Below are 27,881 nucleotides of genomic sequence, written 5' to 3' on the forward strand. Positions count from 1 at the left end.
ACTCTAAAAGCGTCCAATCGGCGACAGCCCGTTGTCAGCCAATCAGGTCAGCCAGAATCGGCCAATCACGATTCGCTTATCCGCGGGCCAATCAGAAGTGCAGGCTTACAAGCCTGCTGCTGAAGTAAGCTAGTATAGTTTTTGACGAATGAGTTTATTTAGTTCATAACAGAAGGGATCTTGGAGGTCATCTCCACGCTCGAGCAAAAGACCTTATACCATTTCTCCTTGAAAGCCTTCAGTTCTGGGGCACACACAACTTCTAAAGACAAGCCATTCCACTGGTTGATTGTTCTCACTGTTAGGGAATTTCTCCTTAGTTCTAGGTTGCTTCTCTCCTTGATTAGTTTCCATCCATTGTTTCTTGTCTTGTCTTCAGGTATTTTGGAAAATAGATTGACCCATTCATCTTTGTGGCAGGCCTGGATAGATGTGCCTGGATAAATGAATAGAATCTGGATAAATATATAGATTTTTTATCCAGCTGTAGAATCTAAAAAAGTAAAATAATTGCTGCCTTGTTGAAGACTCTGCCCCAATCCTTTTTTTCACATATATCTTTTCAATAAAGTACATGTTTTTTATTATGCTGTTTCAACTTGCTCTACTATAATGATTAAAACCTAATAATTACTTCTTTAAAGAAAGAGGTACATTTATGAGCTAAATCAGTGGTCCCCAACCTTTTTTGTGCCAGGGACCAGTTTCACGCAGAAACACTTTTTCAAGGGCCGGAGGGGGGGGGGGAGTCCGAGTTTGGTGGTTTGCTTGCAGACGTTTCATTATCTGACTAGGTAACATCTGATGTTGTTACCTAGTCGGGTAATAAAACGTCTGCCAGCAAACCACCAAGTTCAGGGAGCGCCAATGCCTCCTCATTGCAACCCTGAGCGACAGATAGTCCCTGCAGGATGGCTGAGAAATCCCGCCTCTCGGTCCTGCCTTCATCAGCCCCATCCATCAGGTGTCTCCCTCCCTCCCTCAGCCTCATCCCTCAGGTGTCTGCCTCGTTCCTCTCTCAGTCGGTCTCTCGCTCCTCCACCAGCCCAGGAAGAAACTGCTTCAAAGAAGCCTGCAGGGTGGCTTTTCCTGTCGGCGCAGCTCTTCCGAAGCGCCCATTTACCCCCACCCCGCCACCCACGGTTCAATCCAGTGCTCCGTTCTGCCTGCCTGCCTGCCTTCGTTTGTTTCGGAGCAGCTTCGGCTGAGTAAAAGAGGCGAATAGTTATTATTCTCAGCCGAAGCTGCTCCCAAACAACCAGAAACGAAGGCAGGCAAGCAGAACGGAGCACTGGATTGAACCTGGATTGATTGGCGGCGGGGTGGGGGTGAACGGGCGCTTCGGGGGAGCTGCGCCGACAGGAAAAGCCACCCTGCCGGCTTCTTTGAAGCAGTTTCTTCCTGGGCTGGTGGAGGAGCGAGAGAGCGACTGAGAGGAACGAGGCGGGAGGAAACCGAAGCCACTGAGCCAGAGAGCAGGACAGGCTTTGGTTGCTTCCTCCCTCCCCTTCTTTCATTTGTGTCCTTGATCCCTGATCCCAGCAGCATTCACCGAAGGCGAAGAAAGCCGCCATTTTTATTTTATTTTTATTTTCTTTGCGGCCCGCTGCAAAGTGATCCACGGACTGGTACCGGTCCGCGGCCCGGTGGTTGGGGACCCCTGAGCTAAATGATAAAGAAGAGTCTTCCAGTAAACTGCTGATACAGTACAATCCAATATCTGGATAGGCAAAAGTAAGTATTGCTATTGGGAAACTGCTAACCAGGCAAGGAAGAAGGGTCAAGTGGGGAGTTAGCCTTGAATTGTTGCAGACCTACAAGAAACTTAGAACTGATCCTCCTTAAATTCTATGGGACTTTATCTCTTTGTTCCCAAGGAAGGGTAAGCAGTTTGGAGGGATTTTAGTATTATGGGTGGAATACAATAAAGTAGCCAACTTGAACCGTTCATGCTTATGTTTGCTTGTGACTGGCACTTGCTGAGGTTCAGTGGGGTTCCTGGTAAAACAGTCATGGAAATTTCAGCCTGGGTCACAATAGGTCCATGTTTTGAAAATTCAATAGGGCTGTAAGTCATATGCAAGGTGTTTCATATAACACTCTATACATAAGAAGGATGTTTACCTTTTGCTATTTTTTTACTTGATTGCTGTAAATGAAAGCAGCTGTTAAATTGCAAAGCAGAAGGTCCTTTAAATGGTTGATTTACATTGAGGATCAACATCTTTCTTCAAATATCATTTTGAAGCGTATTCTTTCATATAAATCTCATTTTGATGCTTTTAAGAACTGGGAAAAATGTAATCAAGGAAGCATGGAATGAGATAGGAGATCTATCTCATTTGGTAGCATCAGGGATGAAGTTTTCCACTTGTTAGATTTTATCTTGACTTATGTTTGTGTGCGTTTTGCTGGTCCTAGTTTGCTGGCATGTCTTCTTTGGTTACATGATACACAGAGAACTCCAGCCACTGAGCAAAGTGTAACTGTGTGTTTTATTTCTTTGATAGGGTCTGCTTAACTCTCAAAGGGATTAAACCCCAAAGAAGGGCCTTTTAAAGAAATGCTGGCCTCTTCTCTCTCTCTCTCTCTCTCTCTCTCTCTCTCTCTCTCTCTTACATTGTGGAATAACCTGATCCACAGTGAAATCAGAACAATAGTTAATGTTCAGCTTTTTTCTATCCAACTGAGCTTAGTAAGTATAAAGGATGCTGAAACTATTAACAATCTGATTTGGAAAAAAATGTGATGGTACAATTAAGTGGTAACTATCTTTTTAAAAAAAATCTTATGCAAAACTTGGGCGAATGTGAATGAAAAAAAAACTTTATTTAGATTTAAAAGTTTAAAAAACTTTTTAAAGAAAGATTTCTTTATGTTACTTCAAAACATTTTTGTACTGTTTCACATTGTTTGGGAATATGTCGGTTGCAGAGTTTAATTCCTTATTTTACCCAAGAGAAGATATGGACTACCCAGTTTATTTGAATTAATTGTTTGCCATGACTCTTAATAATTAAATGGCCTCATTTTTGATTGCCATCTTCAGCTTTGAAAGGATAAACTATGTAGTTGAGCACAGAAATGTAAGTCCTTTTATGACTAAAATAAGCATCTCTATGGAACGCTAATCATATAGCAGTTTAAGGAGATTCTAGAAAGAAGAATTGTGAAATTATAGTTAAAAGAGCCATCTAGAGGTCAAGTTGATCATAGCCTCATTCGTAAATGTTAGATAGACAATAATATGTATGGAGAGAAGAACCGAAACAAAACTACTAGGAGAAAAACAGCATTGATTGGCTGAGGTTAACATAGCACTAAAGTGATACATCCTGGATCCATTTAAGTGAATTTATATTGGTTAGAACCTTATTTTGTATGTTATATTTTATTCTCAATTGTAGAGTGGGTTACTGCTCTTTTTTTTGTTCTTCATGGATAGAGAGCATTATCAAACTTTTACCTGAAAGCAATAACAAAATGATTTCTAAAACCTGAGAATCAATGTTCTGTTTGAGTTGGGTAATTATTCCTTGACAATATACTGTATTTCATTGGAATAAATAGCTGACTGAAAAAATCACAAGATGCCTTGAGAATTACTTAATATGCCTGAATATATTTATCCCAAATACCCAGTCTCCATGGCATATATCTAAGACTTAAGTTGAGCTGCTGCTTCATCTCCCTTCCTTTGGCTCTCTGACAATAACTATTGGGAATTTCTGAGAGAATCAATATAATTTTTTGAGTACACCTGGCCCTGTTTGATGGATTTGAGGAAATAATTCGGACACATGCACACACACACAGAGAGAGAGGGGGGGGGGGGGACAGGGAAAGAGAGAGAGAAGGCATTCTGCCTATCCTTTGGTCACGCCAGGTATGTAGTCTCAATGTGACTCTCTTGACAAAATTAAGATTATACTGAAAGTAGGCTAGTTTTTAGTTTTTCCTACATATGGTGTGCTATGTTATGTCCCAATGTCTATGGAGATTCTCAGTCATCCAGGTCACAGTTGTCCCAAAGGTGCTTTTTCAAGAGGCAACAGAACTTTCTGGTTTTTCTTTGAAGACGTTTAGCTTTTCATCCAAGAAGCTTCACAGGAGCTCCTGTGGGGTCTTTTTTGAGATTTGATGAAGGCCCACTTAGGATAGCTGCATGTTCTGAGGGCTTCCTTGATGTGTTTTCATTCTTTTTCTTTCCCATCTTTGCTGGTAGGCAGGCCTTCAGCTCGATGGTGTAGAGTTCTGGTGACATTTTGTACTCCAGTGGGGATCAAAATGTAAACATTGGTCTGTGTAAGTGGGTTTTCTGTGTTAAGGCTTCTGTTGTCCTTAATTTTCTGTAACCTTCAGTGTTAAGGCTTCTGTCATCCTTAATGGGTACTGCATAGTCCAGGAAGGCAAGACTATTTTCCTTATGTCCCAATATTTCATCCATTACCTTCTCTGTCCTATGTTTAAATTCATAAAGATTCTGCATATAGTGTTTATAGACTGAGGGCCAGACTTGTTCCTTGAGTGGTGTACTGGTTTCTGCATCTTTAAAAAAATTGAGGTTTAATGGGGCTCTGGAATTTTGGGTTGTGCAAATCATCTAGCTCAAACCCAGCACTTCATATCCCCTTCTGAGTTGACTTGGCTCATATAAGCCAGGATTTATGCACTGTCAAAAAAAAAAAAGGAAAAGAGTCCTTTGAGAGCTGATCCTTTTCCAATAAAGAACGTTGTTGCGGTTGTTAATATTGATTTTATACACAGTCAACTTTGAATTCTCTCAACAATTTGCAGGATTGTGTGGCACTTTGTACATTTCAACATTGTTCTCTTTGATACTAACACCGAGAGATGTAGAAATGTTTGGTTAATTCATTTATTCCATGTACAATATTGTTATGTTTTAAATACAGAAGATATTTTTGAGTCTGTTCCTCTATTGACAAATAATAACTTTCGGTAATGTTATTTTTATAGAAAGAAATATTAGAATTATCCACAACTAGATCTGTATCAAGCCCGAAATTGACATAAGTGTAGCCATTTGAGTTAGTCTTAATATATATTCTTTTTCTTACTTTCTCTGTGGCAGTCATGGGGGGAAGGGTTTTGGGCTCGCCACATTCCTAAGGGAGGAGGAGTGGAGATAAAAAGAGTTGTTTTGGCTAGGTGATCTTTCTTCCCGTGGGACACGAGCTGTCCGTGCTTGGGCCCCTGGAGGTGGAGGTTTATGACATCAAGCAACGTTGAATTACTTCTATTGGAGAATGTGACTTTTGGGGGCTGTTTCTAACTTGTAATATTGTGGGGTAATTCCGAGTTGTGTTAGATCTGGAATTACCATGGACTTCGCCAATTTGATGCTTTCCTAAATAAAAGAAATTTTTTTGGAAGATGGACTTTGTTCTTTTCTTTTTAAATGGATTTCATCACTTGGAAACCTGACATTCTGTTTTACTGATAATTGATTTCTTTCTCAATTTATGAATAGATAAAATGGTTACCAAAGACCCAAATGTTGAATGGTTACAAAAAAGTCAGATTTATCAGAAACTACTACCTTCATTTAGTGACCATTCAAAGTTACAAGGGCACTGAAAAATGTGACTTATGACCATTTTTAACAGTTATGACCTTTGAAGCATCCATATGCGCATTGATCAAAATTCAGCTGTTTGGCAGTAGGTCCATATTTATGACCGTTGCTGTGTCCTAAGGTCATGTGATCACTTTTCGTGACAAGCAAAGTCAATGGGGAAGATAATTTCAAGATAATTTCAGACCAAAATAAAACACACCTTGCTTCTGGCAACCTGTGTTCTAACCGTCTCTCTTATATATACATCTCCCCAGCTGAAACCAATGAGGAGGATCATTGCCACTTCCTCTCTCACAAGCCATGTTGTTGTCTTCTCCTTTCCTCCCTGCGTGTCCTAGGATGCAGAGGGGATGGGCCTGGTTTTTATTTATTTATTAATTTATTTTTGTCAATTGCTTACAAGATAATAGGTATAAGTAAAAACATTGTTATGAATACATGGATACATATAAGAAAAATAAAAAATAAAAATAAAAGAAACAATAGGACAGGGACGGTAGGCACGTTGGTGCACTTATGCACGCCCCCTACAGACCTCTTAGGAAAGGGGTGAGGTCAACAGTAGACAGTCTAAGGTTAAAGTTTTGGGGGTTTGGGGATTAGGTTAACAACTCTTAATGCCTTTTTGGCTATGTAGTTACAGTGGGCTCTAGCACTTAGATCATTAGAGATGAGTACTCCAAGGTCCTTGACAGAGTTTGAATCATCAACAAGGTCTTGACTGTTCAGCTTGTATTTTATTTTCTGATTATTTTTTTTTGCCAATATGTAAGACAGATGTAAGACATTGCTTTGCCCTGATCGAGTTGTGTAGTCCATATGTTTTTGCAGTGTAAGAGTTGCAGATTACAGGATAGTTTTTTTCTGAAACCAAATTGTTTATTAGAGAGTAGGTTGTTTGTTTCTAAGTGGAGGATGATGGATTGGTTAATAACTGATTCCATGATTTTACAGGTGATGCAGCATAAAGATATTGGTCTGTAATTTTCAACTAGGCTGGGCTCTCCCTTTTTGAAGATGGGGATGACCATGGCTTGTGACAATAGTTTTGGCAAGAAGCTGGTCCTGAAAGATTTTTCAAAGATTATGCTTAGAGCTTCGGCTATGGCAATGGATAGCTTTTTTAAGAAGTAGGCACATATTCCGTCCGGTCCAATAGATAGAGATGGTTTTAGATTGCGTAGTGCTTTTTCAACATTGTCTTCTGTAAAATCGATATGTATCATTGTAGTTGTCTATGGTTCGACTAGGAAATACTGGGCATGATCCATTGCTGTTTACAAATACTGAGCCAAAGAATGTGTTAAAGAGGTTGGCTTTAATAGTGTCATCTTTACCATTAGGTCCTTTCAGGGGTGTGATGGACCTTGAGTCCTTTAGTTTGTTGTTTACAAAATTGTAGAAAGTGCAGGTGGAATTGGTGCGTAGAAGGTTTTCTTCTTGTTTAATGTGATAATTGGTGCACTCAGTTTTTATCTGGTGGCATAAATTTTTGTATCAGTTTTTGATGTTGGCAACATGACCAAGTTTGTTTTTCTGCCAGAGTGATTTCTTTTGGATTGAAGCTTCCTTATTGTTATGGGTAATTTGTTTTTTTCTGGTTTTCGGAGTTGTTAATGGTACATATAGTTTGATAACTCTTTTGATTTCACGTAAAAATATGTTGTAATGGTCTTCTACAGTATTGCATCCAGAGAATAGAAATTGCCAATCAGGGGATGAGAAATCGTTGTTTATAAGATCATAGTTGCCTTTTTTGAAGTTATAATTGGGGATTCCGTCATTGTGATGATTTTTGTGTGGACGTATGTTGAGACAAAAGTCAATCATGTTATGGTCACTTTTGGAAAAGGCTTCTTTAATTTGTATTCCATAAATTGAATTCAAACTATTGCAGAAGATGAGATCGAGGCAGTTGTTAAGCCTAGTATTGTTGGTTACTAGTTGTTCCAGTCCCAGATTTGTTACAGCATTGTAGAAGGTTGCATGTAGGGGTTCAGTTGTACATTCATAAAGGGTCCAGTTAATATGAGGTAGATTGAAGTCACCAAGAAAGATAAAAGTGTGTTCAGTGTGTTAGTAGTGTATTTAGTTTGTTTGCATGTTCGATGTCATAATCAGGGGCTCTGTAACAGTAAGAACCGAAATGTGATATTTAAGGTCAGTTCACACATAATGGTCTCAGGAAGAGCAAGGTCTTGGGTAACTTGGATGTTTTTTTAGATGTAAGGACTTTTTATAGAAGATAGCAACACCACCTTCTCTACGGATTTCACGATCTGATCGGTAAACATGATAGTCTCTTACTGTGGCAATGTAGTCAGGGAGAGATGCGTTGAGCCATGTTTCACAGACAAATATAATGTTGAATTTAGCCGTATTTAGTAAGAGGAGAAATTCAGGTATTTTGTTTACAAGGCTTCTTGCACTGAGAAGCTTGCATTTAAGGCCAGTTGTGGTTGGAGTAGAGGTAGTTAGGGGTGTGCGTGCCTAGTTTTGAGTGATGTTGGATTGGATGGGGTGGGGTTGGATGCGGAGTTGTGGGTTGTGCGACTTTCTTTTGATGCAATCAGCTCTGTAGTCAATGTAAAGGTCCTTTTCTCCATTGTCTAGACAGTTTTTGAGTTCTGCGCGGAGTTCATGGTTCTTCCTCTGACTGCCCAGCTGGCGCTCTCCAGCCTCCTCCACAACCTCCGGAGCCACACCTCCGCTCCCTGTCAGCTGTTCCTCCTCTCCCTCAGAGTCTGACTCTACCAAGGGCATGACAAAATGTTTCATTTAACAACAGAAATGTTGGGCTCCATTGTGCTCGTAAGTTGTATTAACAGAACAATTTAGGTTTGCATCCATCTCCAATAGGGTGGGGGCGAAGCCTTCTAAAAATAAGATGAACAAAAAAAGGAAACATACCCCATTACCACAAACATGTATTGATCCACTTCAAGTTAGAGATAAAATACAGTACATCAAGCACTTTAAACTTCTGTTTCACAAGGAAGAGTGACAGGCAGGAAATAAGAGGAACTCGTCTCTCTCTGAAAGCGGAACCCAATTCCCACAGAACCTGTATGATTTTGTTCTTCCTTTTTTTGTTTAACCTGTAATTGACAGGGGGAAGCAGACTGGACATGATGTAGACTTTCTGATTACCGTTCCAGGATCAAGGCAGGAAGAGGAACTCCTACACCCCGTGATTGATATCTGGAAGAAACAGGTAGGAAAAACTGCCCTGAGGTCACCATCTTTGCTTGATGTATATATGTGAAGACATATATTTGCCGGCTAAATACTTTATCTGCTCCAATCAACACCACAGCAGTTGTTTTTTAATCTCACTTATTGGCTTCTGTTAATCTGTGAGTAGCTCTAGATAGAGAGGGAAAAAAGGTGCTAATTACTTTCTGTTCATCTATTCCCAGGCCATAGACTCTTAATTGTTCTTTTGTTTGTTAGAATGACCTCCTTGGAGGTTGGTACATATTTATTCCTACCTGAAGTTAATTTTCTGAGCAAACTCCAGTTGTGTAATGCTACGCCCTGATTCTGTTTTCCTCGATTTAATGATTTCATGTACGGGTAGACCTCGATTTACCACCATCACGGAGCCTAAAATATATGTAGCGAAGCAAGGCATTCTTTTTAAGTGAGCTTTGGCTCATTTAATGGCCAGGTTTCACAGAGTTGTTAAGTGAGTCACTGTAGTTGTTTAGGTAGTAACACAGTTGTTTGGTGAATCTGGCTTCCCCATGGACTTGGCTTGTCAGAATATGGCAAAAGGAGCTCGCATGACCCCAGGACACCACCATCGTCATAACTATGAGTCAGTTGCAAAGTGTTGGACTTTTGATCAGGTGACCATGGAGAGGCTGCAAAAGTCATAAGTAGGAAAAACATTCCTAAGTCACTTTTTTCAGTGCTGTTGTGACTTTGCATGGTCACGAAATGAATAGTTGTAAGTTGAGGACTACCTGTAGAATAGAATAGAATAGAATAGAATAGAATAGAATAGAATAGAATAGAATAGAATAGAATAGAATAGAATAGAATAGTATTCTATTCTATTCTATTCTATTCTATTCTATAGAATAGAATAGAACACTTTATTGTCACTTTGAATGTACGCTAATCAACACACATTAAAATGAAATTACATTGCATACAGCTCTCAAAGGGTCTCCACCTCTAACATAAACATGAGAAGATAAATAAATAAATGCAAAAGTATGCATGTGCCCACATATATCACATGACATAGAGAAACCACATAATCTCAGTGCAACATCTTGTGAGTTTACCTGACAAATGGCATAGGGAACAAAGCTGTTACAGAATCTGGTAATCCTTCTTGAAATACTTCGAAACCTCCTCCCAGAGGGGAGCAACAGAGACAGACCGTGAAGTGGGTGTGTGAGCAGGGGTGGGATTCTACTGGTTCAGATTGGTTCTATGGAACCGGTTGTTACGATTCTGCACAGTTCAGCGAACCAGCAAATCGTGCCCCTGGCTGGCCCCTCCCGCCTGCCCTTCCCCTCCCCCCCCAGTCAGTCCGACATCACTGACTGCATTCTCTCCACCCAGTCACTCCTTAAAGTATTTCTTTTTTCCCCTCCCAACGATCAGCTGTTCTGATGATCAGCTGTGCCGAGATCCCCCTCGCTGTCTTACCGCTTTGCCCAGGATGCTTCCCTGAGGCCCAGGAGGCAAAAGGAGGCTTGCAAAAAAGAAGAAGCAGCCATGCCCACCCAGTCACATGGCCACGCCCACCTAGCCATGCCCACAGAGCCGGTTGTTAAAAAATTTGAATCCCACCCCTGTGTGTAACAATGCTTTGAGCTCCAAGCACATAGCGCTTATAAGCAGTATCCTGAATAACTGGAAGCGAGTTTCCTATAATCTTCTCGGCTGTCCTTACCACTCTCTGAATGGACTTTCTGTCTATGGCACGGCTGCTTTACTGGGCTTTCATACAGCAAGGAACAGAACTCACACATTCTCTCTTCACTTGCATTCATATACACCTCTCTTTGGGTGTGAATGAGCATGCACAAATACATATATCTGTGCATCCATGGTAGGTATAAGAAGAGTTACTCAATTGGTTGAGTCTATGAAGGAACAAAGCAGCAGTAATTCCTGAGAGAAATGTAATAAAGAAATGAAAATTGCTCTCAAAATATATTTTCTCTTACTGATCCATTGCATGAGGCAGCAAGATGTCTTGAATGTAAGTTGACCTGAACAGTTCCTGGACAGGGGCTAGTTGGCATCTTAGGTAAGGCTCTCCAATCTTTGATTCTTTCATGGAAGAGAATAAATATCATTTATTTATAGGTCATTTCTGTCCTACATTTTATTGAGGTAGTGAACTTGATTCCTGCTTCCTGATTTATATCATGGTAAGCTTGTGAGATAGATGAAGCTGTGAAAGGTATGATTGGCCCAAGTCACCATTGAGCTTCAGGATAATAAGGGGATTTAAGCCCTAACACAGAGCTGTAACTAGGAGAGAGAACAAATAACTAGGAGAGAGAACAAAAAATAAAGGATGATGATAATCTGGTGCTTGTCAGCAAAAATATATTGCTCCTAGCTGTGGCCTGATATCATGGCAAAAGCTACCTTTCTATTAGTTTATTGAATATAGAATTAGAATTCTTTTATAGGCCAAGTGTGATTGGACACACAAGGAATTTGTCTTGGTGCAAATACTCCCAGTATACATAAAAGAAAAGATACATTCTTCAAGAGTCAAGAATCATCAGGTACAACACTTAATGATAGTCATAGGGTACAATAAGCAATCAAATCATACTAGGAAACAGTCAATATAATCGTAAGGATACAAGCGACAAAGTTACAGTCACACAGTCCCAAGTGGGAGGGGATGGGCGATAAAGAGTGATGAGAAGATTAACAGTAATAGTAGTGCAGAAGCCATGAGTGCTAAGCCAGTCATAAGAGCCTGGATCCCTCCACATAGTTCTCCCCATGAAACTATTATAAAATATGTATATTTGTATGGGTTTATAATTTCTGAGGGTGTACAGGTAAGTACTCAACTTACAACCACAATTGAGTCCAACATTCCTGTTCTTAAGTGAGACATTTGTTACGTGCATTTCCCCCCGTTTTTTTTAACCACAATTGTTAAATGAATCACTGCAGTTGATAAGTTAGTAATCCGCTTGTTAAGTGAATCTGGCTTCCCCTTTGATTGTGCTTGTGAGAAGGTCGCAAAAGGGGATCAAATGACCTTAGGACCCAGCAACAGTCATAAATATGAACCAATTGCCAAGCAGCTGAATTTTGATCATTGGGATGCTGCAAAGTTTGTAACGGTGAAAAACATTGGTCATAAGTCATATTTTTCAGTGCCATTGTAACTTCGAAGGGTCATTGAATAAACTGTTGTAAGTCGAGGTCTACCTTTAATTGATCTTCTTATTTATTCGAAGGCAGTTCCCAGCAATAAGAAATGCAAACTGTAGAAGAAAATGATTGTAGATAGTCCTAGACTTTTGTTGTTAAGCAAGTTACGCCCAATTTTATGACCATTTTTGTGGTATTTGTTAAGCGAATTACATCGTTGTTAGGTGAAATCCAGCTTCCATTAATTTTGCTTGCCAGCAGTTGGCCGTAAAGGTTGCAAGTTGCAATTACCTGACCCTGGGATACCATAACCATCGTAAATACATAGTGGTTGCCAAATGCCCAGATTTCAATCAATCAATCAATCAATCAGAATAGAGCTGGAAGGGACCTTGGATGTCTTCTAGTCCAAGGGTCTTCAAACTTGACAGTTTTAAGACTTGTGGACTTGAAGACTTGTGGACTTGTGGACTTCAACTCCCAGAATTCCTCCTCCAGTCATGTTAGCGCAGAAATTCTGGGAGTTGGAGTCCACAAGTCTTAAACTTGCCAAGTTTGAAGACCCTTGTTCTAGTCCAACTCCCTGTTCAAGCGGGAGACCCTATATAATTTTAAATAGATGGCTGTCTAGTCACAACTGGTTTTAGAAGTTGTGGGAGCTTTATCACTGAAGGATTTTATGAAGAGATTGGACTGCCATTTGTCAGAGATGGTATAGGGTTTCCTGCTTGGGAGGGGGTGTTGGACTAGATGACCTACAGTACAAGGTCCCTTCCAACTCTGTTTAAAAAATCAGATTTATTCCTTAGAGAGTGTATTCCTTCGTCAATACAACTTTTTACATTCCGCACAGTAGTAATCAGTTGTAGCCTGTAGAGAAGAGAAAACTGTAAAATCTACCATTTTAAACTGATGTTATTCTATGAGATGCAACTAATATTTTGATTGAACCTATATGTTTACACTCCCAAGGCAGGATGGCTCAACTGTTAAAGACACTAAGCTTGTCAGCTAGAAAGCTGATAGCTCGGGTTTCAGACCCGAGTGCCATGCAACAGGGTGAACTCCCATTCCTTGCTCCAGCTCCTACCCACCTAGCACTTCGAAAGCTTGCAAATGAGAGTAGATTAATAGGCACCATTTGGTGGGAAGATAACAGCATTTGAGGGACTTGCTTTTTTTCTTGCAGATGTTTCATTATCCAAACTAGGTAACATCAGTGCTAGTAAGGAATGTTATTTGCTGTCAGTTTATATTCTGGTCTTTTGCCCTGTCTGCCTGGGTGGGGGTGGTCTTAGAGATTTTTTGGTTGGGTTGTTTACTGTTGGCTCTTTGGCTGCTTCTTGATAGGGGTATATGCTTACTTAATTGTTGGTCTGAAGTTAACCTTGGAATTGATCTGAATCAGTGGTGGGATTCAAATAATTTAACAACTGGTTCTCTGCCCTAATGATTTCTTCCAACAACCAGTTCACCAAGCTGCTGAGAAAGTTAACTGGCATCTCCCAAACTGGTGTGAACTGGCTGAATCCCACCACTGATCTGAGTGCTGGTTACTGGTGGAGAAGTGCTGGAGTCTCTTTCCCTTTTGGGCTGGTTGATTGTCTCTTTTGCATAGTCTACAGATGTTGTTAATGTCTATGTATCTATTGATGGCTGATTTCTCAGAATTCCAGGCTTCTAGAAATTCCCTGGCATTTTTGGACATGGCCTGTTCTAGGATGGTCACATTTTCCCAATTGAAACAATGGTTAAATCTGTCTCTATGTTGTGAAATTAAACATTATTCATGTCTTTTAACCCCAGTTGGTGTTCACGGATGTGTTATGCCAGTATTCTGCCTGTTTGTCCCACATAGTGGTTGTTACAGTTCTTACATTGTATGTTGGAGATGTTTTTTCTTATGGGGTTGCTAGGTCTTTTTAACAGCATTTCATATGCCTTTGCCATATAGCCATACTGGCCACATGGCCACAGAAAGGGTCTTTGGACAATACTGGCTCCCTTGGCCAAAAGATGGAAATGAGCACCATGCTGGATATGATTGGATAGGGAAACGTTAAACTTTTTTTTACCTTTTTATCAGTGGTGGGATTCAAATTTTTTTACTACTGGTTCTGTGATTGTGGCTTGGTGTGCGTGGCAGGGGAAGGATACTGTAAAATTTCCATTCCCTCCCTGCTCCAGGGGGAAGGTTACTGCAAAACCTCCATTCCCTCCCCGCTCCAGGGGGAGGATACTGCAAAATTCCATTCCCACCCCACCCCACTAACCTGATTTCCAGCTCCTGTGCAGGGGAACAAAAGAAGACCCAGCCAATCAGCTGGGACTTGGGAGGCAGAGAGTAGATGGGGGCGGGGCCAGTCAGAGGTGGTATTTGCTGGTTCTCTGAACTACTCAAAATTTCTGCTACTGGTTTTCCAGGAGTGGTCAGAACCTGCTGAATACCACCTCTGCTTTTTATGTTTACATATGCATGGGTGTTAAGAATCCTAGAGCAACTACACTTTTTCCAACTAGTGAAAACTAAAGCATGCTAGAATATAGTGCATTAAAAATTCCAAACCTCTAAAGTAGTTAATTTCAAACTTCTGTTTATGCTGGATGTAATACATCCATTTCTCCTAGAGCATTGTTTTCTGGACTGCTATGAAAAAGGTTGAGCCAACTTAATCATTTTGGACTATTGTTTCGTAAAATTCTTCCCATTTTTCTTCAGCTTTGCCTCCCATTGTCTCATAAATGATGGTTCATTTGATATAATTAACTGGCATACTTATCCTTCAAAATAAAAGCACAATGCCAAGCTGCTTTGAACACAGGAAGAAAAACAGGCTATATATTTTTAAAAGAATGAACAAGGCACATGTATTCAGATGAGTCAAATTATCTTTGTGGTCCAGCAATATATAGAACGTTGTAGTTGCTGTAAGTAGAAATGTCTAATTTGCTGATTTACAGTAATTCATTCAGTTAAAAAAAATCCAATCAACTTTCTGAGTCAAATCAGTGTAAATCATCTAACTGATGATGGGTGTTTCTGAACCCAAATGTTTAGAATTCTGAATCCAATCAACTCAATTCAATAATCTCATCCAATCTGGGTTGGTCATTGGGACCAGAGGTTTTGTCTTCCAAGCTTTCAACCTCATGCTGGAGCTCATCTTCAGGGATCTTCTCTCTAGCAAAGGCCAATCCATGCATCCATCTCTATGACTACCGTGTTTCTCCAACAATACGGCCTCCACCAATAGGAAGCCCCACCATGTTTTATTGGCATAAAATCAAATTAAGCCCCTCCCCCCAAATTAAGCCCCATATTAAACATGCAAAATGGGGGGGGAGAGCGGGGCTTGCCGTTAGTAAGTACTTTTGTTGCATGCCCGGATATGGTGCTGCCTGCGTTGGTGGGGCACTTCATATCGGGAGACCTTCCACCGTTGCTTCTCCCTTCTCCCTTGCTACCGCGGTGTTTGGCGCGGCCAGTCAGGGCTCCTCCCTGCAACCGGAGCCCTGAGGAGACACTTAGCTTCAGGCGCTCCGTCTTCCCTTTGCTTTCGAAGGTAAGCGAATTATTTTACAAAGCCTCCCCTGCCGAGAGGGCAGCCCAGCCACGTGGGAGGCTAATCTCCAGGGGGCCTCTTCCGTTCCTCCCCCGACCTCCCTACGCTGCGTGCCTCTGACGCGCCGCTCCTTCAGCCCAGCGAGCTCTTCCACCACAGCGGGCAGCTGCAGAGCAGCAGCAGCGGGTCTGAGCCGCTCGCAGCGAAACAGCCACCACCCGTAGCCCGACGTGGGGAGAACGAGCGAGGTTAGCGCCTGCCAGCCCGGGCGAGATTTGGGAGCGAGGGGCAGGAGGAGGCACGCACACACGCGCGCTCACTTTCCCAGCTTTGCCCAGACCTTACGGCTCTGGCGCGGCCCTGGCAGGATGAGCGGAGGGTCCGGCGGGAGGCGCTCGCTGCCCGCCAGGGCCGCGCCAGAGCCGTAAGGGCTGGACAAAGCTGGGAAAGTGAGCCGCGGTGTGTGCGTGCCTCCTCCTGCCCCTCGTTCCCAAATCTCGCCCGGCTGGCGGGCGCTAACCTCGCTCGTTCTCCCCGCGTCGGGCTACGGGTGGTGGCTGTTTCCGCTGCAAGCGGCTCAGACCCGCTGCTGCTGCCCGCAGCCGCCCGCCTGGCCTTTCTTTGAGGTGGAAGAGCTCGCTGGGCTGAAGGGAGCGGCGCGGTCAGAGGCGCGCAGCGTAGGGAGGTCGGGGAGGAACGGAAGAGGCCCCGGGAGATTAGCCTCCCACGTGGGTTGGGCTGCCCTCTCGGGCAGGGGAGGCTTTGTAAAATAATTCGCTTTACCTTCGAAAGCAAAGGGAAGACGGGAGCGCCTGAAGCCAAGTGTCTCCTCAGGGCTCTGGTTGCAGGGAGGAGCCCTGACTGGCTGCGCCAAACGCCGCGGCAGCAAGGGAGAAGGGAAAGCAACGGTGGCCCGAACCCGGGTCTCCCGAATATCCAAGCTGTCGCCGCCCGCCCACCCACCCGAGGATGCAAGGGGGGAGAATTAAGTCACCCCCGAAAAGACGTCCTAGCCGTTTTTTCGGGGGTCAAAAAAAAATAAGGCCCGGCCTTATTATGTGAGAAACACGGTATGTAGGACAGATGGACAGGAAACGAACCACTAGATTGCAAGAACACAAGCTAGCGGTCAGACAAGGAGAGCCAAACTTATTGGTAGCTTCACACTGCAATGAACAAGGTCATACATTCAACTTTGCAGTGACTAAGATTGTTGGACAAGCAGGCACAAAAACAGCCAGATTGAAGCCTTGGAAACAAGCCCCTCATCAGTCAACAGGAGTGCTTATTTACCACCAGCCTATAAAGTACTTAGATGGCAAGGGCTGGGCAGCACAAGCAAACAACAGCTAATGACTTAAAAGTCAGCCATCAACACGCCCCAGTCAACATTCATATACAACAGGGACTATAAACACCACACATACACTTTGCTAGACAGAAGTTCCCCAATAATGGGCTCCAGCATGAATTCGAAAACTGAGAAGACAAAACCTGTGCTCCCAGTCGCCAACCCAGATTATATCCTGCAACATTATTCTGGGACACATATATTCACCTCCATTCGTCAATGATTTAATGCCAAAATCCAAGTTGAATTTCATTGTTTTGTCTGAATCAATTTAATTTCTCAAATTGATTTTATGAATTTAGACTACCTGATTTAGATTTTGCAAAATAAGTCAGAATACCTATGGATACTTTCTTGATAGGAAATAATTTTTATGTACAGCTCTAGAATGGGTTGGAAGAGGCTCTGTAGACAAGTAGCAAATTTAACACTGAAAGCGAGATAGAGAGAGGGCCATCAGCTTAAATTGAAAGTACAATCACTTAGAATCTTGGGAAATTTTTGTGATCCATGATACCTGGTAGTTGTCCACATCCTGTTTGTTTCATTTTTTCTTTGTTTGCATATTTTGTTGTTTGTACATCACTATTGTGAACCTGATGTTATCTTGATGTAGTGGACCATACAATAGCTGCCATCTTAAAAGCTAGAATGGTCTTCAATTAGATTGTAGCCCAAAACATCTGAAAAGAGGCCATTTATAGATTTCTGATATCTGTGTTGACTATAACAGGTTATCCAGTGATCTGGGGACAAATCTGCAAATTTTGAGCTTTTAAAAAAAGGTTTTCCTAATTTGTAATGTACAGAGATGAATAAAAAGGAGAGACTTTTTAGAGGAAAACTAGACCCACTTCATTTTTTAAAAAAAAGTTCCCCAAATAACTCCCATATCATCACTGTGAGGGCATGTTTTGTACTGGATTTAGGGATTTTAAAAATGGGAATGACAGATTCTTGCAAAAGCTTTATGCTTCCATTCTCACCATTAACTTCCTCCTTGCCAAAGTGTAGCTGAAATTATTCTTGAAAATGTGGGTGCTCTTTAGGGAGGTTCATGTGAATTGTCTATCTCCTAGAGGCCTTCTGTTCCATTAATTGGGTCATTTTGCCCAGAATTTTATGCCCAGTAGCATACTGGGACATCTTCACATGGTTCATTGATTGTATGTTGCAGATAGATCCATGGTGATAAAAATGAAATCTGCAAAGGAAGCCCAGATCAGATGTTATTCCTGGAATTTTTGACTGGTATATGTAATTTGCAATATTGTGAACAGGATAACTATTGGTACATAAAACTTTTCTTTTGAAATACTTGAATCATAGTTTTAAGAGGTCTTCAGTTCTGGAGAATAACTATATAAGTTTCTGAAAAGCAAAGCGACACTTCAGTATTGTTATGTTTCAGACATCTTTTGTCCTTCCTTTTTGCAATACATCATGTTTCAATGGGGACCTTTGTATATTTTTACTTCTGCTTCTCTTAAATGGCTGATAAGATTCTACTTGACTGAAAAAAAATCCACTTTTGTTGATGATCCTGTATGCCAGTCAAGGATGTGTCTGTATCTATCATGTCACCTAACTAGAAGGAAATTCATATTGATAATTTTCCCTTCTCAAATACTTCCATTCTCAGTTTCCTTTTAGCATCACTTTCTAAATATAGAGTATTTTGAGTATTGAAAGTTTCAAGTTCCTCCAGACACTTGTCTTTTCCATTTAAGGCTTACCACATCTGAGAGAAGCCAGCTACTTGTCTCAAGAGATGAAGCTGACATTTAACTTCTCTGTCTCCAACTTTATGCTCACATTCCTTAATTTGAATCCGTCTACAGTGGATTCACTGCTGGTGAACTTGCAAATCAGTCTGCTGGTGAACTTGCAAATCAACTTGCAAATCAGTCTTGTACTCCTTTAAAAAGTTGCTCGGAATTGTCATTATTCAGATCACTACTTTTTTTTTTGGTATCTCTGCACTTAGCTATCTTGGTGGTTTTAAACAATTTTTTCAACTATTTTTTTTTCTGCTGAGCAAGCACAGTTTCTGAGAGACAAAGAGAGCACTTAAGTAAGTCTCCCAGATTTTATTATGTCCTAAAGGTATCTTTCATTGCCTAATATCGGAGGTCTAACTTTTTATTCTGAATCAGACCTTTCAGAATAGCTTGCTGCCCTCCTTGCTTCTTTATTCAGAGGTGGTATGCTTCTGGTTTGCACTGGTTCTAGTGATCTGGTAGCACCGGTCAACAGTTGGCCCCGTATACCCGCCCCCGCTCTTTCCTGTCCTTTATTTCATTTGTTTGTAGCTTAGCTGATAGGCGTGGCAGAGCAGATTGCCGTGCTTCAGCTGTTTTACTCACCAGTGCTGACGGTAAGGTAAGTTTTCATGCTTAAAATTGTTCATTTTAAAATGCGAAGCATGCGCCCACAAAACCGGTAGTAAAATATTTTTAATTCCACCACTGTTCTTATTGCTAGTTTGGTCTGGTGGTTAAGGCACCAGGCTAGAAATCAAGAAAAGCTTATGCATAACGTTATGCCTTAGGCATAACGGACAGCTGAGTGACCTTGGGCCAGTCACTCTCTCAAACCAGCTCACCTCACAAGGTGATTGTAGTGGGGAAAATAATAGGTGGAAAGTGTGTTGGGTATGTTTGCCACCTTGAGTTATTTGTAAAAATAATAAAGGTAGGATATAAACAAAGAAATAAATACACCTGCCTTCCTATTGAGCATTATTACAGATAATTTGTTTTCTTTTCAATCCTCATCCAGGGAAATGTTTTACATTTTTCAATATTAAAAAAAATGAACCATGCTGCAAAGTGATACTTAAGTCTTACAGTACCTATTTTTTTTAAAAAAAATTCCAAACTCAGCAAAAGAATCATTGTAATGAAATAGAAATGACAGATAGCTGCAACCACTCAAAATAAAGGAAAAGGCTAGTTGGAAGATCTAAGGGAACACTTTGGTAGTGGTGTATTGATGGGATAAATTACCTGTGCCATGTGCCAGGATGTTGGTGTTTTAGTGTGGTGTTTTAGTGTGTTAGCACTTTATGCAATGTTCATTTTGTCTAAATTTTCTAGGTAAATATAAGTTTTTTGGGGAAAAAGGGTGTTCAAAAGGAACATTTTGAAAGAGTATTCAGAGTTTTCATAAAACCAGACAGGTAATCTCTTTTGCCCTTTTAATGTCACCATTATAACCTGGGAAGAATTAGCATGGCTGATCATCCCAATTTTATACCTCCCTTACAGAGAAGAAGTGTACTCTTCTATTCTTGCTCAAATTACACAAGGAACTTATCAATGAATGTCCATTAGAACTTAATGAGACACCCAAACCCATTTGTGTAGGCTAGTCACTGCCTATGCTAGCAGCCATTTTATGTGAGGTACCATGACAAATTCTCAACATTTCAAACCTGCCATTGCCTCACAAAGGTTCGGGATGTCTGTCCAACACATTTTTTTCAGTCTGCAATAGGAATGTTTATGTTATTGTACTTTTCAGTACAGTATTGGCAAATACATAGAGAAATAGGGCATTAGTTTATTTGAGTCACTAAACTGACTGAATACAGCCATTGTGAAGTTAAAGGTGGTATAAAACATCAGTTAAAATAAGAGTAAATCAAGGTCTGTAAGGAAGGTCTCTGAGTGACCTTGTTGTGAAAAACATCTCCATTCAAAATCCATCTTGCAGTGATTCTGAATTAAGATCTACAGTTTGATCAGCCCCTCAAAAGAAGAACTGTATATTTCTTAAACAACTAGGACATTTTCCAATTATATTAGAAGTACATGCAAAATAACATTATAAGCTTCAAGGCCTATTTTCAGCATCTCCTAAGGATAAATACACAAAGATTGTTACATTTAATGTGACACAAGTGCATTACATTCTCCACAGTTCAAGCTTTTGTTCGTCGTCTTCTTCCTATTGCATTGCCCACAAATCTGTTCAGAAAAAGGCTGAGTTTGCCTTCTGAAAAACATGATTGACTACAGTTCATTATGTTTTCAAACATAACAGAACAATAACAGAATAACAGAATTGGAAGGGACTTGTGAGGTCTTCTAGTCCAACCCCTTGTTCAAGCAGGAAACTCTATATCATTTCAGACAAATGGTTGTCCAATCTCTTCTTAAAGATGGGCAAGTTCTTTCTATGGGTAAATATGGTCCAAAGGTAGAAATCCAGAATGTGCAATATCAAAACAAGATGGTAGACCATCCAAAGGGGCAAGAAAAATAAGATAATGCTCTTTTTATGTTGGGTTGGGATCCTCACAGGTTCCAACATGTAAACCCGATCCCAACGTCTATTAACTTCATGGAGGTTTTTATCATCTTAGTCCTAAATAGCATGGCTGAAAGTATTTGCTGTTAATACTTATTTGAAAAAAATAAAAAAAAATAAAAAAAGGAAGCAAAGAAGTATATTTTTCTAGCCTTTTGGGGAGCTGAACAAAACAAAGCACCTTTCATAGGAAACACTTTCATACTTTTGACAGCAAGCTTCTCTCTGTATTAACTCTTTTTTACTGCTTTTGTACCGTTGCTTCAAAGCCTAAAATGCATCAAAAAGTATGGCTAGGGTCACATGTTGACTTTCTTTCATCTGCTTTCTGGAAAAAGCATTCCACAGTATTTGATTTGTAAACCGGAGTTAAATCTCCCCCCCTTCCCCCCCTCTTCCCATGGGCCCAATAGTTTGGAAGAATTTCTTTCTCTCAGTTGGAAGTTTAACATTACCAAACCCTCCTAAAGGCTGTTGAAAACAACACTACAATGCATTTTGATGTAGCATCACTGGGGATAAGTGAGTCTGGGAACATACTCCTCCTTCTTTTAACTTAAAAGGGAAATAAATAAGATAAGTTGCATTGTAGTCAATAGAGTATTTTGTACAATAATGACTTAAAACCTGTTTTATGGGCCTTATCACATTATTTTAATGTAACGTTGAAATGAGGACATATGGATGTATGCATGTATACAAACACAGACACACACACAGAAAGAGAGAGAGAGAGTGGGGGGAGAGAGAGGAATACACAGAAGGAGAAAGAGATAGCATGGTTATTTATCTGATGTAATATTTCAAAGTGCAGATGAAGGTAGAATTAGAAAGCTAGTGGAATCCTACTGCTGATAAATTACATCATTTCCTTATTGGCTGCGCTGTTGCGATCAGAACAATTTTTACAATACATTGGAAATCTTTGAGATGAAAAATTATATGTTTAACAAAACCAGTGGAGAGATCTGTTTTCTTAGGTATGTCCCAAAGGTGCTTTAGCAAGAGGCAACTAGACATTCTGATTTTTCTTTGAAGACATTTCACTTCTCATCCAAGAAGCTTCTTCACCTCAGAGCTATATATCAAACTTTCCCAGGGGAAAACAAGCAGTCTGACAAGAATCATGGGAACTAGTGAATCAACAATAAAGAAACCTCTTGACCTAAGCTTCGGAATAATTCTGGTGGCTTGCACCTCTGACATTCTCTTAGGCGAAAATAAGATCAGGTCTTATATTAATTTTTGCTCCAAATGACGCATTAGGCTTTATTTTCCAGTTAGCTCTTATTTTGGGGGAAATATGGTACTAAAGTGCATCTATCTAGCTGACGATCTTAACTGGGGATTATTTTTGGGGTAGGACTTATATTATGAGCATCCTGAAAAATCATGCTAGGGCTTATTTTCTGGTTGGGTCTTATTTTTGGGAAAACATGGTAATAACAATTCTAGAGATATATACAGAACCTCTGACTTTGCATGGCTTACAGTTGCTTATAAACAAAAAAGTTTTTAAAAGGCATCTGTTCCTTCTGAATCTCTCCCCCCTCCAAAGGTCTATCTATTATATTTAACATGTATTTATTTATTATTTATATTGCATCTTTATTATTTTTATAAAAAGCTCAAGGCAGTGAACATACCAATATTCCTTCCTCCTTCTTTTTTCTGCAGCAGAATAACTTGTGAGATGAATTGGGCTGAGAAAGAGTGACTGGCCTAAAAGTTTCTTGATTTCTAGCCTGGTGCCTTAACCACTAGCTCAAACTAGGTATAGGTAATCCTGGACTTATGACTATAATTGAGCCAATATTTCTGTTACTAAATGAGACATTTGTTAAGGGATTTTTCCCCATTTTATGACCTTTCCTGCCACTGTTGTTAAATGAATCATGATGTTTCCATTAACTTTGCTTGTCACAAAAGGTGATCACATGACTCCAGAACACTGCAACCGTCATAAATATGAGCCAGTTGCCAAGTATCCAAATTTTCATCATGTGACCATGGGGATGCTGCAATAGTCGTAACTGTGAAAAACAGTCAGAAGTCACTTTTTTTCAGTGCTGTTGAAACTTTGAACTATCATTAAATGAATGGTTGTGAGTCATGGACTATCTGTATTTAGATCAAACTGGTTCTACATATGAATTTTATTCATTCTAATGCTAGTTGTTATCGTAAAATTTTAGATTTCTTTCTAAATATTTATAGTATCACTTAAAAAACCAAACACTACGTTTTTATTCAACCTTTCTTGCTGGTTTTAATGGTTATCAAATATAAGAAAACAATCAAACCTATTGTGATGACCCATAGTCTCTCAAAATAACCCCAAACCCCAAACATACATTAAACTCCGGTAAGGCCTTCAACTTAAGCTGCACTGTTTTATTAGGCACAGTTTAAAGTCATAAAAGTAAATAATGAGGCAAACAGAAATCCCAAACAAACCGCATTGATGAGAGTTCCGAAGCAAGTCAAGATAACTAAACATAAACTCCAGGAAAATAACCGAGAAAAGTCCTTGGGAAGAACGCCAGCAAAGATAAACCTCTTTCAAGGTGAACACTAAATTGACTCCTGCAAATTCTAACTGCGCAGTTGCAAACTTATATACATAACTTCCACCTGCAAGCCACGAGGAGGATCATGGTAATCTCCTCTTGAGTAGACCTCACTTTTCCCTGATACTCTCCTCTCTGCATGACTTAGGATGGACAGGGGATGGGTCTGAATCATCCTCTGACTGCTCAGCCAGCCTCTGCCCTTCCCCAGCCTCCTCCACCACCTCTGGAGCTACACTCCGACTCCCTGTTGGCTGTTTCTCCTCTTCCTCAGAGTCAGTCTCCGCCAGGGGCATGACACTATCACCCCCGCAGGGCCCCCTCCCCCAGGACCAGGCAGATGAGGACGTTGAGGACCAAATGAGGAGCATGAACATCAGTGGCATCGACCCAGGTGAAGTCCTCTAGTCCATAACCTTTCCATGCCACCAAATACTGAAATTGGCCCCGCAACTGGCGTGAATCTCGGATGCTATCCACTTCATACTCCTCCCTCTCCCAGAGGAGCTACTGGGGCCGGCAGTGATGGAGACGGTCGATGCAGACTGTTGGCCGAGGCAGGGGCTAACAGGGAACGATGAAAAACAGGATGGATACGCATGGTCCATGGCAGGGAGAGATGATAAGCCACAGGATTGATCATTGCCTCAACCGGAAAAGGTCCCAAGTAACGGTGATCAAGATTTTTTGATGGTCGCGTCATTGGTAAATATCGTGTAGAGAGCCAAACCTGATCGCCGACTGCTAAAGGTGGAACATCGCGATGATGTCGGTCTGCAAACCGTTTATAGTCTTCCTTGGGTCTCTCTAGTTGATCGTGGACCATGTGGTGCACGGCCTTTAACTCCTGCAAAAACATATCCACTGCCGGAACTGGGGAATCAGACGGGGCTAAAGGGAAAAGTCATGGATGAAACCCATAGTTAGCAAAGAAAGGGGACACATGGATGGATGCATGTTGAGCATTGTTATAAGCGAATTCTGCCACTGGCAGTACTTCCACCCAATTGTCTTGTTGAGTATTGCTGAAACAGTGGAGGTACTGCTCCAAAATAACATTCACTCTCTCTGTCCCCCCATCAGTTTTGGGGTGATGAGCAGCTGACAGACACGCCTGAACCTGCAGTTTCGCAAGTAGGGTCTGTCAGAAGCGTGCCGTAAATTGTACCCCCCGATCTGATACCATGCGGTCTGGTAACCCATGCAACCGGAAAACATGGGAGATAAACAATTGAGCCATTATCTTGGCTGATGGAAGACCTGCACACGGAATAAAGTGGGCCATTTTAGTCAACATATCCACCACCACCAAAATGGTTGTGGCACCATTCGATGGTGGTAACTCAACAACGAAATCCAATGAAACTGCCCCCCACGGTCGTTCTGGAATGGGCAAGGGCTGCAAGAGACCAGGGGGCTCACAAGGAGCATACTTGGCTTGGTGACAGATCCCACAGGACGCCGCATATCCCGACACATCATGTTTAAGTCTCAGTCACCAAAATGTCCTTGAGATGAGGTGCAGTGTTTTGAACACCCCAAAGTGTCCTGCCGCCGGACTATCATGACATTGACGTAGGATAAGGCCATGAAGAGGACCTCCAGGCACATAAATGCGATCACGGAACTGCAACAGGTCCCCAATATATGCCCAAGGAGTCTCTTGTCTCCCATTCTCATCCAATTCTCGACGTTGAACTGCCATAAATGGGTCCTGCCGCTGCGCCTCCTGAATCCTCATTCAAAGGTCCACAGGTTCCTCGATGGCCGCAAACTACTCCAACGGAATCACCATCCAGAGCAAAATTTTATTCTCCCTTCGGGTATACTTGGGCTTCTGAGATAGGGCATCGGCACATTGATTCCCTCCACTCGGAACATAGGTCACCTGGAAATCGAATCGAGCAAAGAATAAGGACCATCTCACCTGACATTGGTTCAATGTCCAAGCTGTACGTATATGTTCCAAATTGCGATGATCTGTCCAAACCTCGATTTGGTGATGAGCCCCCTCCAGGTGGTGCTGCCATGTCTCAAAAGTGACCTTAACTGCCAATAGCTCCTTGTCCCAAATCATATAGTTGCGCTCTGGAGCCGACAACTTCCGGGAATAATAAGTGCACAGGAACAAGGTGCCTGCGGGAGCATAGGTCTGGAGGAGCACCACACCAACAGCCACATTGGAAGCATCTGTTTCCAGCACAAATAGCTGGCCTGGATCAGGGTGTTTGAGGATAGGCTCAGAAGCAAAGGCGACTTTCAACGCCTCGAAAGCTGCCTGCTCCTCAGCACCCCAATGGAAATTCTCCCCCTTCTTGAGCAGATTAGAAAGGGGAGCAGTCAAGGCAGCAAAGCAGGGAATAAATGTGCGGTAGTAGTTTGCAAACCTCAACAGTCGTTGCACATCCTTAACCCGCTGTGGAGGTTCCCACTCCTGCAATGATTGAATTTTTTCCGGGTCCATTTCCACCCCAGCAGGTGAAATACGATGTCCCAAGAAGTCAATCGTGGTTTGTGCAAACTGACACTTCTCACATTTAGCAAACAGGTGGTTATCACTCAAACGTTGCAACACCAGCCGCACATGCTGCCAATGTTCCTGCAGGGAGTCTGAGTAAATCAAAATGTCATCTAAATAAATGACCACGAATTGATCTAATAAATCACGGAAAACTTCGTGCATGAAATGCATGAACACAGCTGGGGCATTGGTTAATCCAAAAGGCATCACGTATACTCAAAATGCCCGTACCTCGTTCGGAAAGCTGTTCTCCACTCGTCCCCTGCACGAATGCGAACCAGAGTGTAGGCCCCATGCAAGTCCAACTTCGTAAAGATCTTAGCTTGACAAACCGCTCAATCAGTTCAGGGATGAGGGGAAGCGGGTACCAATTCCTCACTGTGATTGCATTCAACTTGCAGTAATCACAACACAAACGTAGCTCCCCCAATTTCTTTTTCACAAAAAGCACTGGTGCAGCCAATGGGGAGGTAGAAGGCCAGATAAACCCTTTCCAGAGGTTATTATCAATAAAATCCCGCAACATGGCTAACTCCGGTTCTGACAGGGAATGTATCTGACCCACCGGCAATTTTGCATCGGGCAACAAGTCGATTGGACAGTCATATGCCCAATGTGGAGGCAACTGATCTGCCTCCTTGTCCCCAAACACATCAGCAAAGTCCACCAACTCCACAGGTAGATCCAGGTCCATGGGCGTAGCCACAATCCCTGCACAGGAGCGCAAGCAATGGTTGGCACACGTCCTATCAAGGAACTGCACAGCTCCAGACGACCAGACAATCTGTGGATCATGGGCCTGTAACCACTCCAAATCCAGCACCACCAGAAAATGAGGCACTGCGCCAACGTAAAACACAGTTTCCTCCACATGCTGCCCAATGCAAAGGGGTTTGGTTGCAGCAACCACAGGTCCCGAATGAAGGGGCCGACCATCAATCGTCTCCACCATTACTGGTGGGGATACCTGTTGCTGAGGAATGAACCACTGCTTGACAAAATGAGCATCCATGAAATTGGCTGTGGCCATGAGTCGACCAAAGCTGGGATCTCCACTGCTCCCACACCAGGCATGAACACACTTGCTGGCAGCACAAGATGCTTCACCAATAGCAACTGTGGTGGAGATGTCGAAGATGTCAAAGGTGGTGAGGGTGTCAAGGTTGGTGAAGATGGCGGGCCTATGGACTTTACACCCCGACCTGCAGACCCCCGTAGGCCGAGCGATGCCCGTTTCCTGCCCCCGCATGTATCGCTGCTGTGGATGTCTTAATAGGACACTTGGCCTCAAAATGGCCTCGATTGCCACAATAGAGGCATAAACCATCACGACGATGTCTATTCTTTTCTACTTGAGTCAGATGAGGGTGGCCAGCCCCCAACTGCATGGGTTCCTCCAAAGGCACTTCCACCAAGGGTGTCATCTTGCTGGAAACAGATATGGTCTCTGTCGTCGCACCCGTCGCTGCTGAAATCTGCCATTGATACGAAGACACAGATGCATGAGCTTCTGGAGTGTGCGAGGGCATTCAGTGCACGCAAACTCATCCAGGAGCTCTGACGGCAAACCCTCCTGGAACTGGTCTAATAA

The 27,881-nt window shown here is 41.9% G+C and overlaps 1 protein-coding gene across 1 annotated transcript in view; it reads left to right on the plus strand.

Moving 5' to 3' along the window:
* The window catches only part of DNTT (DNA nucleotidylexotransferase), a 227,853-nt gene that overhangs the window by 133,802 nt on the left and 66,170 nt on the right, over positions 1-27,881 (plus strand). Inside the window, exon 8 of the mRNA XM_026670718.2 lies at positions 8,714-8,816. Coding sequence (XP_026526503.2) covers positions 8,714-8,816 — 103 coding nt within the window. The remainder of the gene's footprint in view (positions 1-8,713; positions 8,817-27,881) is intronic.

This window comes from Notechis scutatus, chromosome 4 (genome assembly GCF_049901735.1).
Source record: "Notechis scutatus isolate UNSWTSFEM ecotype Mainland chromosome 4, rNotScu1.2, whole genome shotgun sequence".
Classification (NCBI taxonomy): domain Eukaryota; kingdom Metazoa; phylum Chordata; class Lepidosauria; order Squamata; family Elapidae; genus Notechis; species Notechis scutatus.